This window comes from Netta rufina (assembly GCF_964035555.1).
Source record: "Netta rufina genome assembly, chromosome: 1".
Classification (NCBI taxonomy): domain Eukaryota; kingdom Metazoa; phylum Chordata; class Aves; order Anseriformes; family Anatidae; genus Netta; species Netta rufina.
The window spans coordinates 146,819,276-146,834,334 of NC_140123.1; the positions used below are offsets into that span (position 1 = coordinate 146,819,276).

Consider the following 15,059-nt stretch of genomic DNA (forward strand, 5'->3'; position numbering starts at 1 on the left):
TTTCAGATCCTGGATGAGGTTGAGAAGAGACGGGGCATTTCCCCAGCCTTGGTGCAGCCTCTCATGAGGAGTGTCATGGAGGCGCCTTTCCCAGCCTTGGGCCGGACAATTACAGTCAAGAACTTCTTGCCAGGCTCAGGAACAGAGGTAAAAACCCTAGCCTGGAGGGAGGGAGGCAGAGTTAGGGCAGCAGCTGGTGCAGTGCTGGCAACTGGAAGCTGGGACTGTGCCATAGCACTGGAGGTGTCCAAGAAGGACGGATGGTCTGGCAGTTTCGAGGGAGGGAGCTAAGGAGTAAGATAGGGGAGCAGAGGGGATGGCATGGAGGGTTCTCCAGTGACCTCAGAATCAAAAAGGAAGTCACGGTAAAAGTAAAGGTGGAGACAAAATCGCCACGTGGCAGGATGAAGCAGGACATTGGTGCTGAGGCCAGGTGCCACAGACTGGCAGGCTCCATGCTACCCAGCACGTGACCTTGGATCTGCTCAAGGACCTCCCCGCTTAATTCCCTGAACTCAGGATTAATAGCATGTGCTCTGGCATCTGTAATGCAGCATCACCGTTTGTGTGGGACAAAAGAGGGATTTCTGGTTAAAAAATACCTGAAATGACACAAGGGCAAAGCTACAGCCTTTCAAAACCGCATTTTCACAGCACGGAGATGAGGGCATGTTTTTCATCTCCCCCAGCATGATGTGAGGACAGAGGGAGCTTTTAAGAGAGCAGAGCTTTGGGGGATCGCATTGAAGGGCTGTTGGCAGAAGCAGGGAGCCAAATTGAATGTGGTCTCAGCCATGCTTCCTGTTGGGCATGACATGTGCTGAATGAGAGCAAGGGGAAAGAGACAGAGTTGATGGCGGTTTTGTCTAATGGGGAGCATGCCAAGTACAGACAGTCAGCAGGCAAAAACAACTGGCCTTATTTTATCTAGCAACACCACTATATATATTGCTGAAGTCAAATGTAAAGAAAAGTAACCCACACAAGGACCAAACCGAAAAAAAAAGGCGGCCAAAATGAGTTACAGCCAGCAGAGGACAAAGTCCCTGTGTCTGTAAACACTGGAATTAGTGAAACCTGCTTCCTCACTCTCCCTCTTCTCTGAGCACGAAGCAGTTTCCGTGCCCCTGCCTGCTGTCCTGCCAGTGTCTTTGTGCCAGTGCACGGGGGAGCTGTTGCAAAGCAGGATGTGTGCTGGCTGTGCAGCGCTCTGCCTGGCTCAACAGGGTGCCACACACCTCTCCTCCGCGGGCGGCTGCTTTCTGCAGAGTGTAATCGTCCTTGGGACCCCTGCTCATTGGAATGGGAACCTGGCCAGCTGGGGAATCACAAGTTGAAGGCAGGAGGAGGGCACCAAGGGGGAGCATGACTGCTGCGAATCCAATTTCCTTGGAAACCCAGGCTGGTAAGGGAGGATCTGTGAATACGTTAGAAGGATGAAGCAGACACAGAGAAACACTGAATGCTGCCACTGGATTGGTTTCCTCTTCTAGCATTAGGAAACTTTTAATATATGGAGAGTGAAGAATGACCTTCATATTCTTTGTTTTTGGCCTTCAGAAGGAAGATTATTTACAATCAGATGCTCAATACTATTAATAGCAACAATGAGAGGGTGAGGGTGCAGGGCAGAGCAGGAAAAGCTTGCTCAAGACAGTATTGGGGTAATTGGGAGCTGAGGAGATTTGGGATACAGTTCTGTGAAAAACAACTGCAGCGATGCCTTTTTGCTGTTTCGCAAAAGCAGCTGTTTTGCAAGCAGCTCTGAGAACAGCAAGTCCCAGCGGAGCAGGAAAGAGAAGGCCTCGTGTCTGCGCTCAAGGAGAGGGAGAGGGAGGAGGATACCAGGGAATGTAACAGGACCAACCTAACTGATTGCTGAAAATACGTAGGAACGAACTACATAATCAACTGATATGAATCTAGAGGGTCATAAAGTAGTGAGAAATAGCTTGGATTTGTGAAGAGCCATGTTAAACTCATGTAGTTTTCATCTCTGAAGTACCAACTCTAGAGAGGAAAATGTGGAAGGCTTTTTAGGGAAATGTGGGGAGGCTTTCGGTAAAGCACTACGTGCTGACATTCTCATCAACCGAACTGAACAGGCCAGGCTAAATTAAATCTCTGCAAAGCACACGCATAGCTGGTTAAAAATCCGCACTCGAGGAGTAGATTCCCTGTGGTGTGCTTGGCAGGCGGTGAGAATGCTTCGGCTGCCTGCCTCTAGGATCCGTGATGCTCGTTAGTTAGCTCCTTGATGGCATAAACCCACGTTTGTACAATTGGTGGATGACAGCGCTGAGATGGGATGCAGGCACTTCGGAGAGTTAGGGATTGAAATTCAAAGTGACCTTAGTAAATTCAGGATTTGGTCTGAAATTCAGCGTGGATAAGAGCAAAATGCTGTGAAGGAGAAATCAGCAGTCTAATACGACATGGAAGTATCTGACTGAGCAGCAATACTTCAGAAAATGATCTGGTGGCGTAGAGGCTCATAAAATGGGCGGAAATAACAATATGGTGTTATCAGGACGATCTCTGGCATTGTGAAAGAAAGTGAAAGGCTGAATAATGAAGGAAAGCAATTTTCCTGCTCTCCAGCATTAGTGGAGACTCATTTGGAGTATCGCTTTCAAAACAAACGTAAACAAACGCTAGGAGAAAGCCCCAGAGAAGTCGTTCCACTTACTAAGTGGTTTAGAGAAGACAGGCAAAGCTTGAGAGAATGGTTTGCTTAATACGGAGAACAAAGGACAGAGAGGGACAGGTGGTGATGACCTCCGACAGACAAGAGGTTTCCCGCAGAGCAGAAAGTGTCCACTTGTTCTGATTGTATACCCAGAGTAAAACAACAAGTCGGAGAGGTAACTTGCCACTGAGAGAGCTGAGCTCTGGGCTTGGTGTTGGTAAGTAAGGGTGGTTCAGAACTAGAGTAGGTCTTACTGTGGGGTTTATGAAATATCTGGCTTTGGAAGGTCTCAAAAAGAATTCAGTAAGATCTGTCTAAGATAAGGAGTGTGAAGTGCCACGATGCTGTGACGGCAATTATTTAAATAGATATGAACAAGGGAAAATGCCCACAGGCTACAAGGTAGTCTTTTCTGTAACTGGTATCAACATTTATGGTCAATAGATTGGACATCCAGATTCTTGCAGTAAAAAAGTAAGTAAATCGTATCTTTAAAAATGAGAAGGAAAATCAGCAAGTTTCTGTGCCACTCTGCTGCTCAAATGTCAGAAAGCCTGGAAGCCACTTAGCTGGACACAAACTAGTTTTCCTCCTTCTGAAGAGCTCCCTGTCCTCGGTCCAGTGGGGTGGACAAGTGAACGGTCTCATGCTCTGCATATTGGGGTGGGCTCTGGATGAAAGAAGGGTTGGTGGGAGGTCTTCGGAAGATCGTGTTGGAGGGCTGAGCGCCGTGTGGTGCCTGGCAGCAGTCAGTGCCGCGTGGTAGCTTGTAAAATACCCGGCGGGTCCTCGCTTCCTCGGTGTCGGCGGGCGGGGAGAGCTGACCTGTGGTCTTTTCCTCTCCAACAGGTAATTGAGCTGCGGCGGCCTCTTGACTCCAGGCTTGAGCATGTTGATTTTGAGTCCTTGTTCACATCCCTCAGCGTGCGGCACCTGAGCAGGGTCTTCGCCTCCCTGCTTCTTGAAAGGAGAGTGATCTTTATCGCAGACAAGCTCAGGTACCCTCTTGCATTTCCTTAAACAAAACGCTGTTATGGAGGGGAAGCTGAGGAGACTGCACTGACTGAGCTCTTTGCCCTCTTCTTTTTTTCTTTTCTGCTTTTTCCCAACATATATCTGATGTAAGTAGGGCTGTCGTAATTCCCAGGAGCGGGGAACTCAAGCCGTGCACCGTATTTTAACTTGGCAGCTTGCAAAAAGCGAGCTGCTTCCCATCCCCATAGAGAACCAAATTCCCTTTCCTCTAAAAGGTTTCAGAGTAGAGCCCTGGTACTGAGGAATCTCCTCTTGGTCTATGGTGTGCTGCACAGAGCCGTGCTCATGTTCTAAAGGTGAGACCTCAGGCAGAGGTAGCTGTCCCTTCTGGATCGTTCCTTGATGTCACAGCATTTGTTTCTTAAGTCTTTAAAACCTGAGCTTGAATTTTAATATCGGTTCTTTCCTAAAGACTTGTGGAGGAGGAAAGTAAAGGATGCAGTGAGGGGGACGGGGACAGAGGACTTCCCCCTTCTATTTTTAAATTTGCTCAATTTGCTTTTTTCTTTTTTCTTTTTCTTTTTTTTTTTTTTTTTAAATTTGCTCTCCAAAGTTAGAAAAACGGGCCCAGGTTTCTTTAAGATCTCCTGCAGCTGGTGGCTGGCTGCTCTCCAGCCCTTGAAGCACTTGAGGATTTAAGGAGGAGAGCTCGCCAGGGCTGGGGAAGGAAAAGCTGCCTGGATGAGTAATGACACCGAGGAGCACGCTCAGGTTTCAGGAGTGTACGGTGCCCCTGAGCTGTCTGTTTTCACAACTCCCAGCCAGCGGGCTGCAGTCCTGGGGCTGAGTGCAGGGGCAAAAGATGGGGAGGCCCCTTCCACGGGAAAGCTAAGGGAAAAACTCATCCTGCAGGGCTCCCGGGCTCTTGAGGGCAGAGCTGAGGCAGTCTTATCACAGGAATAGGAAAGCTGGGGAGAGGGAAGCTGTAGGATCCAGGCAGCGCTGGCTGCTTGCAATTTTTGGCATCTGCCTTGGGTCAGGGAGGGGAGATTTGCTTCTTTATAGTCAGTGATATATTATACACATAGATGTGTAGTGTTCTGGATGTTTAAGCCACACTTGAAATGCAAAGCAGTCAGACTTGCAGAGAATGCATCCCAAACTCTGTATTTCTACATACATGATTTATGTGATAATTTATGATGACAAGCTTTGTTTTCAAAGGTTTTTCTTCCCTGCTATAGAACAAATTTTACATTTTGGGAAAATCTGTTAAGGACACAGTTGACATATTAATCTCTACGTGAGGCTGGGTGGTGAGAATGGGTGGTAGGGTTTGGGGCTGTTTTTGTATTTTTAAGGCATCTCTTCAGAACGAACCTTTACTTACCAGATCTTTTCCTATCAAATCTTTTTATGTCAGCACACCACTGTGTATTCCGAGCATGCTGTGTTACAGAATATCTCTAATTCAGAGCACTTCCATGGGCTGATACTTGTTTTTTCCCCCGTATCTTCTGTCAGTATATCCAGAATCTTTAGGAATGAATCAAACTGCCCAGGCCTGTCAAAGAGAAAAGAGAGCTGTAGGATCATACTTCTTAGAATTTGCTATATATAACATAAACTGCTTTCTTCTGTGAAGAAAAAAAAAAAACAACTCATGTTTTAAAGATCCAGGGTCTGTTAGACCACGGGACTCAGATTCAAATATTTATTTTAGACTTGCCAGCTGTCTGCAAGGCTTTCACCATTTGATGTATGTGAGAAGACCTTGCTCCCAGTGTCAAGCAGTTTCAGGAGAGTCTTCATTTTATTTTCCTCCAACAAAATATGAAGTTTCTCTGGTTCTCCTTGTTGTAGAGAAAAAACTTCAAAACGACCCCAAAGGACTGCAAAGGCTTGAAAAACAGAAAACGAAGGAAATAACCCTCAAAATGACATAAACTTTTATTTTTAATCCAGTCCAATGACTTGAGTGTACTGGATTGGTGAGCCTTTTATAAACGAGAGGTCTACAACCTCTTGTATGTGTTGGTAGAGGTTCCATGTTCTGGATGCCGATGGTATTGTAGGTACAGGGCCTTCTGTCCAAATGGTGCTTTTCCTGGGACAGGAACACGCTGAACTCAATGAATACTAAACGGTATTGACTTCGAGGGTGAAAATGCTGGTTTCGGGGGAAAGAAAAGAAACATTTTTTTGGCAGTAGCTTAAGAGAAGGAAAAAACGATAAAAGCAGCTGTGCTAAACTACTCAGAGGTTTGGAATGCTAGAAATCATCCAGCCGAGGTGGATTAGTGGGGAGAGGGCAGGTGACACGATGAAAGATGCATGATAAATGTCATTTGCAGTTCTTCGTGCAGGCAGTATCACTAACTATCTGTGCACGTGTGTAAGGTACGTATGGGTGCAAGTGATGGAGACAATGATGTATGCCATTTATTTTTGTCTCTTCATTGCTGTAAAGTCAGGCCCTGGGAAAGAAAGATGAAAGGTCTTTTGCCAAGTGCTGTGTGAACTGTGAAATGTTTTCAAGCTGAGCCAAAAAAAAAAATGCATCTAACAAGTGTACAGCAAGTGAAATACTGTCTTTTCCATCTTTAGAATGAACACTGAGTGTTTTTTAAAGACCCGTCAATCCAAAGCTTGGCAGCGGAAAAGGAAAGAATTGGGTTTATTAGCTGTTGGTTTCTCTCTGTCGCTATGGGAACTGGAGTATACGTTCCCTCGCGAGCCAGGAGGATGACTTGGTGAAAACTGTGTAGGTCTCTGCAGTCTTCCCCACCTTAACTCACTCCCAGACTGTGAATTAGTCCTGGGGCAGTGGAGGCAGTGGCACAGGGAAGGCGCTGCAGCTCTGTTCGTTTCTCACTGAAACCACCTGGCACGCAGCTCGAGGCATCCAAGGCCAACGTTTTAGAAGGCATCTTCCAAATAAAAGCGTCCCGATTTCCCCAGGTGCCTAGTGCCAGGTAGCTTTTGCTGGCCTGAGTGAGACGTGTCTGATTCAGAGGTTTTTTTTAAACTGGGAGATGTACACAGGCTTAAAATCAAGGCACCGTCTTTCCAGCTCTCCTCAAAAGCCTGTTGTGGGGCTGACCGACTCGAGCAATTGAGTCTGCCCCGCCAGAAACCACAGCTGTGTCAACAGCACAGAGTGCTCATTGTTATCAAAGGCAGATCTGAAGGAGAGTAGACACTTCCAATGTGGTCATCCCAGGAGAAGATAATTAATCACTAAGAGCAGCCCTCTCCGAGCGCCGCAGAAGTGGCCTGAGCTGTGCCTGTGCATTCAGCCTCACAGGTTTCTTGGTTTCATGTTGTGGTTGGGGAGAAGAAACCCAAGGAGGAGGTATGTACATCAAATAATAGCACGGTTTCTTCAGATGCCCTTAATGCTTGCTTCTTCACGTGCACCAGCCCGCCTCTCTCCGCTGGTGGAGCCTGGCAGCATCCAGGCAGGGGGTGCCAAGTCACAGTGCAGAGCCTGGAAGCTCCCCGCGCCTGTTAAATGCTGTAAACCAAATCCGTGATGCAACATAAGTAAATCCAGATGTTAGGCAGTGTCAGAAACCCAAAGGTGTTTGTAAAATAAATCCTGCTGTAGCAGAGCTTATTAAAAAAAAAAAAAAAAAAAAGTGGCAATCAAGCTATGCTGGCATTTTGCAATTTAACGTATTTTCAGCATTTTGGTGGGTGCAGGGAACAAAGGGCTTACTGGCAGTAAGCTCCAGAAGGCTGCTTGATTCAATAATATTTTTCAGAAATCTTTCAAGTATCCCAAAGCCAAAGAAAGATTCGGTTTGGTGGTTTTTTTAGCATACGCTCTCGCCTTCGAAGCAGACAGCTGCAGAACCTGCAGTCAGGCTGAAGCCTGGGAAGAAAATAACCAAACTGAGCACCCAGCATCCTTCCTCTGAAGCTGTTGCAAATTGTCAGTGTCTGTTAGAGCAAGTCAAGCTAGTCTTGGAGCAGGTTTTCCCCAAGAAGAAGAGTTTCTACCTAGCTGCAGCTGGTTTGTTCGGATTCTGCGTTGACCCCCTCTGTGCAAGGTGCTACCAAAAGCAGCAGCTGCGTTTGCTTTTGCAAACATGCTTTGTGTAGGGTGCCGTGTGGGGGAAAGGCTATTGTTTAAGCAAACAAATAGGTACGCTATCTTCCGTCTGATCAAGGGAGTGCCCAGCCAGGGAGGTCTGTACATCAGCCAATACCCAAATCAGCCCTTTAGGGAGAGAACATGACGTGGTTCTTTGTGTGCTTTGGTGCTTTTTAGCCCCCGTACTATAGGAGTCATTGTCTCGAGCATCAGGTGTACAGCTCAGCCATGATCTCTCTTCAGGAGGCTGAGTGAACCCATGAGGATGTGCTCAGGATCTTGAAAGCGTGCTTTAGAGACTTAAAAGTATTTTAAGGATTTGCTGTTGAAATCAAAAGTCTTAAAAACAGTGTCTGCCTCCCGTATGAACAACTCACAGTGAACTTGTGGCCTGGTATTAGTGCATGGCAGCCCCCAGAGCATCCTGCAAGCACACAGGTAGACCTCTTAATTTCTGGTGGCACCTGGAGCACAGCAAGCCAAACACAGCACCCTGGGGCAGTGTTAATTCATATGATAGCAGTCAGCGTGGTGGCTGTAGTGCATATGTCCTGGGATTTCAGGATTTTCAGTAGGGACACTGGCTGTAGCTGGCCAAAGGCATCACTTGCCCTTTTGGTGTAAGAGCCCTGAAGCTCAGTGTCCACTGCTGCTGCTGGCTGCAGAGCACACAGTTACACGGCTGGCACAGAAGGAATTCATCAGACTGGATTCCCTTGCATGGCTCAGTAACCTTGTCTGATTCAGGACAGAGCTCTTACATCACTGCAAGCTGCAACTCCTGAAGCTGTCTGCAGGGGACATCAGGCAGAATCACACGCAGAAGAGATGCTTCAATGATACCTCATCTGTGTCCCTCTCTGAAAACTGCTCTGCCTTCAAGGGAGGCTCACGGACCTCAGCCCCAACAGCCTTACTCTTCAGAAATTCCTTCCACGGGGGGAAGTGTTTCAGAGCAGAGATCAGTAGTTTTTTTCCTGAAGGTGAGGAGGCATTCACAGATGGAAAGGTAGAAGGGGAAGCTATCTGCTTTTGCTTCCCACGGCATGGAGCATATAATTTGAGACTTAAACAGCTCTCTGACTTCCACTAACTGGGCCTCAGCCATCTTTCCTCCCACCTAAGCTCTCACGTACCGTGTGTGCTCACTGCGACTTGAGAGCAGGGCTGGGGGAGAGCAAGGCACCATAAATACACTGGGAGACAGCAAGCCCTAACGTCTCACCCTGCCATAAATAATCACCTCCTTCAGCAGCTCGCTGCTCTGCCGTGGAGCTGTCTGGAGCCACAGAGACCCCTCTGTTGGCTTTTGTGTGCCATCTATTAAGTCGGTTCCTCACCTTTAGGAGGAACCTCCAGTGGTGGCAACAGTGCCACGGTGCTAGGTGGGGAAAGCAGGGGGAGTTCCTGCAGCTTTTAAAACTGAGGAGTGGAAAACACGCTCGGCAGTAATGGAGGAGGAAAAAGCCCTGCTTTTGCACCTGCTAGCATGGCCTGAAATTTGTGGGTGTGAGAGTGGAGCCACCTGGAAGAAGGCAGTTTTTAAAGGATGTCATTAGCTTGGGCTGCACTTCCAGGAAGGTACATCTACTAAATGAAAGTTACAAGTGAAGAAATTTGCTCTGATGTTGGTCCCACACTTCTTCTGTGGGAGTTGGGTTCGGGTTTATGGTGTGGTTTTTGTTGTTTTTTTTTTGTGTGTGTGTTTTTTTTTTTGTAAAAGTTACCATTTATTACTAGCTCTGTGGTTTCTTATCTCATTACATTCGTTCTGTTTCTCTCTGATTCATCACCTACCTTGCACGTGTGGGGTGTAGGCAGCCGTGCTGGGCAGCTTTCAGCAAGGGCTGGGTGGTGAGGGCAGGCGCAGCTGGGGAGCAGCAGCAGGAGTGAATGCAGGGAAGGGAGAAGGATGCTCTAAGAGCTTTCCGTGGCTCTCCTGCACAGTACAGGCCCTGTTCTTTACCGAAAGGGTTGTTAGACATTGGAACAGGCTGCCCAGGGAAGTGGTGGAGTCACCATCCCTGGAAGTCTTTAAAAGATGTTTAGATGTAGAGCTTAGGGATATGGTTTAGTGGGGACTGTTAGCGTTAGGTCAGAGGTTGGACTCGATGATCTTGAGGTCTCTTCCAACCTAGAAATTCTGTGATTCTGTGAAACCTGGGGCTTTCCCGTGGGAAGAACAGGGGCAGAAATTTAGGAACAGAGCTCGGTGATGGAACAACTGGAAGAGATTTCCCTTGGTTTATCTTCCAGCACGCTCTCCAAGTGCTGCCACGCCACGGTGGCCCTCCTGTACCCCTTCACCTGGCAGCACACCTACATCCCCGTGCTGCCGCCGTCCATGATCGACATCGTGTGCTCACCCACCCCCTTCCTCATCGGCCTGCTCTCCAGCTCCCTGCCCCGCCTGAAGGAGCTCCCGGTGGAGGAGGTGAGCCATGCCCTTCACAGCGTTTCTTCCAGCAGGCTGAGCTGACTTCTGCCCTAGGAAGGCTGCTACCGAGAGCCACATTTGCCCCTGCTGCTGTAAGGCAAGGCTGGGTGTCACCACAGAAAGCTGCCAGCCGCCGCATGGTGGCTGGGGGTGTGAAGAGACTGAGAGCTCGTGCTCTGGCTCCTGCAGCCAGAAGAAAGACCCTCAGGGCCCATCGTGGCAGAGTTTTGGGCTCTGCCTTCTCCAGAGCCTGGGAACAGGGAGCTGGGATCTCCCACAGCAGGGCTGCTGCTGCTGGGAGCTGATTTTCCTCAAGTTTCTCTTGGTCCCTGGGTGATGTTGCCTCGGGGCTGAGCGCAGTCTGCAGGAGTGACTTTGGGATGCCAGAACCGGCAGAGCCGAGGCAGAAAGGAATGGCAGGCTGGGCCAGGAAAACAGCCTCTGCTTGTCCAGGCTGCTCTGTGGTTTGTGGCGAAGTCGTGAGAAAGCCGCAACAAGGCTCCGCTCTTGGCTCGCGCGGGGGCCTCCTCCAGCTGCCGCGGTGGTTGGGAGGAGCAGGGCCAGGCCTCCAGCGCTTCCTCCAGAGCGGCTGTGGACCAGGATAAACCCTGACGGTGGAAATAACCCTTTTCATCTTGCTCTCTCGCTCTCAGGTCCTCGTCGTTGACCTGGTGAATAACCGGTTTCTGAGGCAGGTGAGCAGAACTGTTCCCTACCCTGCGCCTGTTGTCCCCTTTCTCTGTTTTTTTAATGAGGGGGAGACACAGCACTGAGTACTTCAACACTGAGTACCCCTTCGGGGTACCCTGTAAGACTGAGGGCAGAGCTGAAAAGCCTCAGCTGAGCAGTCATGGGGAGCAGCTGTGGCTCTCCTCTCACACACCCTGCCCTGAGCAGGGGTCTCGATGATTTCTTTGCCCTGCTGCCTGGCCTAGGAGGTTGTGATTTCTTGCTTCACTCCAGTCTAGCTGTGCAGACAAGATTGCCTGCTGATTTTTTGCTTCCCTCTGTCACGAAGGGGAGGAGCCAGGTATTTAAGGGGAAAGGCCAGATGAAAGAACATGCTCCTGGCCTAGAAGCTACTTTTGCAGGTGGCTGAGCAGTGCTGGCTGCGTGGCTCTGTCCTGTGCCTGGGGTGCTGTGGGCGAGGAGCACATTTAACACATTTCTGGCTCACCAGCGTTTGCGTCCTGTTAGCGGGCAGCGGGGCCAAACGCTGCGCCTCACGCCGCTCCTCTGGAGGCCCAAGCTGCGTTGTGTCATCTCAGCCGGGGCTGCTGAGGGCTCCCACACGCTCGCAGGCAGTTCCCGGCTGTGGTGGAGCCTCCAGAACGCGAGCGGTGGCGCCTGCCTGGCTGCGAGCCAGCATTGTTCGCCTCAGCCCTGTTTGTGGCGGTGGGAGCGCTCACACACAGACCGGGTGGCCAAATGCGACCCCTGCCAGGTAGCTGCTGGGCTCAGGCACCTGAAATTCTCCCAGAACAGGGCAGCATTTGGGAAGGGAGACCCCCCCCCCCCCCGCCTTTCTCTTTCCTCTCATGCTTCTTGACAGCCCTGGCTGGGAGGTGCTGGGAAGGTGCCAAGTGTGTCAGGAGTTTTCTTTCCCTCTCCCTCTCCCCACCGCTCCTTCCTAGTGCTCCCCCTGCCGTGTCAGGGGCTGGATAGGATCTGAACGGCGGGCCCTGGGCCCTGAGGAGGTGGCTGGCTGTGTTTTGCAGATGGAAGATGAGGACTCCATCCTGCCCAGGAAGCTGCAGGCCGCCCTAGAGCACATCTTGGAGCAGAGGAACGAGCTGGCGAGTGACAAGGAGGAGGGCGCCGTGAATGGCAAGCAGGGTAAAGCGCAGTGCTGCTCAGCTTAAAACTGTGTCTCCTCCTGCCCCTTTTGCCTCCTGTCCCTTCTTAGAGGAGAACTAGGTTCATATTGAATTAAGCACCACTGAAATTAGAGTTAGGTCAGAATTGTCCTTGAAGCTTTATTAAATATTCCAATGCACTGACAACCATTTCTCTTTGTGTGAAGAGAAACATTACTTATCCCCTTCACGGCTTTGTCCTTCCTTCTCTTGTGGCTCCAGGGAACAACTGTAATCCTTTTTGGTGGGTTTACGCCCGCTCCCTGCTCTTGATGGCGTGAAGGATGCAGGCTCCTCCAGTGGACACCCAGCTAGTCCCAGGGGCAGCAGCTGCAAGTGGCTGGGCTCTGACAGCTCCTGGGGGGCAGTGTGGGCATAGCCTGGTTGCAGAGGAGCCAAGACAAAGCTGGGTGACTTTCAAAGTAGCAGCAGCCCAGTCCTTTGCCTTGGAAAAAGAAAAAAAAAAAGCATAGTTTGTACCCAGGAGTGGTGCGGCCCCGTGTGTACAGATGTGTAAAGGAGAACACGTTTTTTCCTAGCACGCCCTTACAGCGCTGTCCTCACTGCTGCCTCTTTGTCTTCTCCTCAGAGACCAGCCCGCTGAACGAGGTGGTGTCCGAGGCCTTTGTCCGTTTCTTCGTGGAGATCGTGGGCCACTACTCCCTCTTCCTGACCCCCGCTGAGCGCGAGGAGCGGACGCTGCAGCGCGAGGCCTTCCGCAAGGCCGTCTCCTCCAAGAGCCTCCGCCGCTTCCTGGAGGTCTTCATGGAGACGCAGATGTTCGGGGGCTTCATCCAGGAGCGGGAGCTGCGGAAGCAGGGGGTCAGAGGTGAGGGGCTCTGCGGTCCTGGAAGCCCTGCTGCTGCTCCCAGGAGACCGGAGATGCCACCAGCTCCTTCTCCAGCAGCGTGGCCTCCAGCAGGAGGCTCAGTGCCTGTGCAGCGACGTTGCAAGGGAGGTGGCAGGGAAGCGCTGGGGCAGGCCGATGGTTTGAATCTTCTGACAGCCTTGAGCGGCCTTCAGGAAGTTGCTCAGCAATTTTTTGTCTCTGTTTCCTTGTCTTCCCCTCACAGGAGGGTGGTGAGACGTAGTGTTTGCATCATGCAGAGGAATCAGCTGCTGGAGAATAGGGTTTTTTATGTGGCTTACCTCACTGTCCCTAGGACTCTACTGACAGCTAAAGTTTCTCATCCGTGCTGCTGCTCAGTGCTAGCGTAGCAGTTTCCTCCAAAGCACTAAAGAGCAACGGGCACTTAAACACGTGGCTGAGTAAAAGAGTTCTTGCAGTGTGGTAAAACGTGGAGCATGACAGCTCCACAGATGATCTCACCTTCTGCACTCTGCCATGTTTGTAGCAGAGTGAGCAGAGGTTTTGTCTCGCCCTGCGTGAGGCACAAAAGATCAGTGGTGGGGAGGAGGCGGTAGCAGGGCTCATTTGCTGGGAGCCCTGCAGACACGGACCAAAGCTCCTGTCCCAGATCTGGGCTCAGCAGGTGGAGGAGGTTGGGTGGTTTCCCTCTCATGTGCAAGTTCATTGCTAGGCTGTAACAGCACGTTGGCAGATGCACATTCTAACTTTTATTTATAGGGAAGCAAAGTGAGGGTTGTTGACCTCTTTCTTCCTGCAGGTCTGTTTGAGGTACGGGCTCAGGAGTACCTGGAAACACTTCCCAGTGGGGAGCAGAGTGGAGTCAATAGGTTCCTGAAGGGACTAGGTAAGGGACCGGCAAAACCACCGGCTGCTCAGAAAGCTTGGGACTCTCGTTGCCTCGAGATTTGGCAGCAGAGAAGCTGCTGAAGGGTGGCAGGACTCAGCTAGTGACTGAGTGGGGCTTCCTGCAGAGCAGCGTGCTAGCCTTGAGTGGTGCCTGGCCATGTAAACCTGCTCTGGCACCGTGTTGGCTCTGCTTCCCCGTCTGCCTCTTATCTGGAGGCTCTCGGGGAAGCAAAGTTTGGGCCACGAGCTGTGCCTCCCAAAGGACACAGGTGGGTGTGAGGAGATAACAGAGGGACGTCTGTCGGTGCGGGAAGCCCATTCTCCTTTCTCCTTCTCTGCAGGTAGCAAAATGAAATTCCTCCACAAAAAGTAAGCACGAAGCACGTCCTCGCTCCGCAGGAGAGAATGGCCTTACCATTCAGCACCCGATCAGACGTACCAACGCCCCCGTCCCGCCTGTTCCCGGGGGCCAGCAGCCTCGGGCGAGCTGACCGCCGCCGGGATGCGCGCGCAGACGTGCGGTGCCACGGGAGGATCCGATGGCTGCGGGGCTGCCGGGACAGGTCTCTGGATATCCACAGTACCATGCACTGGACCAAGCACTCTCTGAACTCTGCGCTAGCACGTTGCAGACATCCCAGCAGATCGGATCTCTTAGCTAGTCAAATTTTTGGTTCTGTTGTATTTTTTTTCTATTTATATCGGGGTTAGGACGAGTATTAACCGATGCCTCTTGCCCTGCCTCCTCTCCGCCTGGTGCTGCAGGAGGCCGCAGTGGGACTCCGCGAGGCTGAGCTGGCAGAGCTCCGGCACCGAGGAGGGGAGGAACAGAGGAGTGTGGCCGTGGGTCTCTGCAAAGCGAGGACTCTGAGGACCGTGGGGCTGATGTGGGCTGACCAGGAGGAGCTTCGGAGCAAGCGGAAGGGCTGAGGGGGAACCACTAAACCTACTGAGGACTCGATCGTCCAGCCAGCCACCGGGCCGGCTGCGCCAGGGGGTCCTGGCGAGGAGAGGCCTTTCCTTATGCAATGTAATTAAAAACCAGTGGTGTAAAAGGTGTGCAGCCCCTGGGGTGTCTTTGGGGGGAGAGCTGCCTCTGCCCACCTGCCTGCCTGGCACGGAGCGTGGGCTGGAGGAGACATCAGGCGGCTGAGCCCGCGCCCCGAGCAGTGGCCTTGTCCCCTGGCCCAGGCTGCTTGCAGAAGGAGCCCAAAGGGGAGCTCACCCCTGGGGTCTCGCTCTGAAGACCCCCTTCAGGTCGCACAGGTTCTCCTCTCCCACCTCTG

At 51.1% G+C, this 15,059-nt stretch overlaps 1 protein-coding gene across 1 annotated transcript in view; it reads left to right on the forward strand.

Annotated features, from left to right (window-relative positions):
- The window catches only part of DENND2A (DENN domain containing 2A), a 52,575-nt gene extending 37,784 nt beyond the window's left edge, over positions 1-14,791 (forward strand). Inside the window, exons 13-20 of the mRNA XM_084306139.1 lie at positions 7-147; positions 3,539-3,687; positions 10,020-10,197; positions 10,854-10,895; positions 11,919-12,036; positions 12,646-12,885; positions 13,685-13,771; positions 14,115-14,791. Of these exons, the coding sequence (XP_084162265.1) occupies positions 7-147; positions 3,539-3,687; positions 10,020-10,197; positions 10,854-10,895; positions 11,919-12,036; positions 12,646-12,885; positions 13,685-13,771; positions 14,115-14,146 (987 nt within the window). The 3' untranslated portion in view covers positions 14,147-14,791. The remainder of the gene's footprint in view (positions 1-6; positions 148-3,538; positions 3,688-10,019; positions 10,198-10,853; positions 10,896-11,918; positions 12,037-12,645; positions 12,886-13,684; positions 13,772-14,114) is intronic.
- Positions 14,792-15,059: the final 268 nt, after the last annotated feature.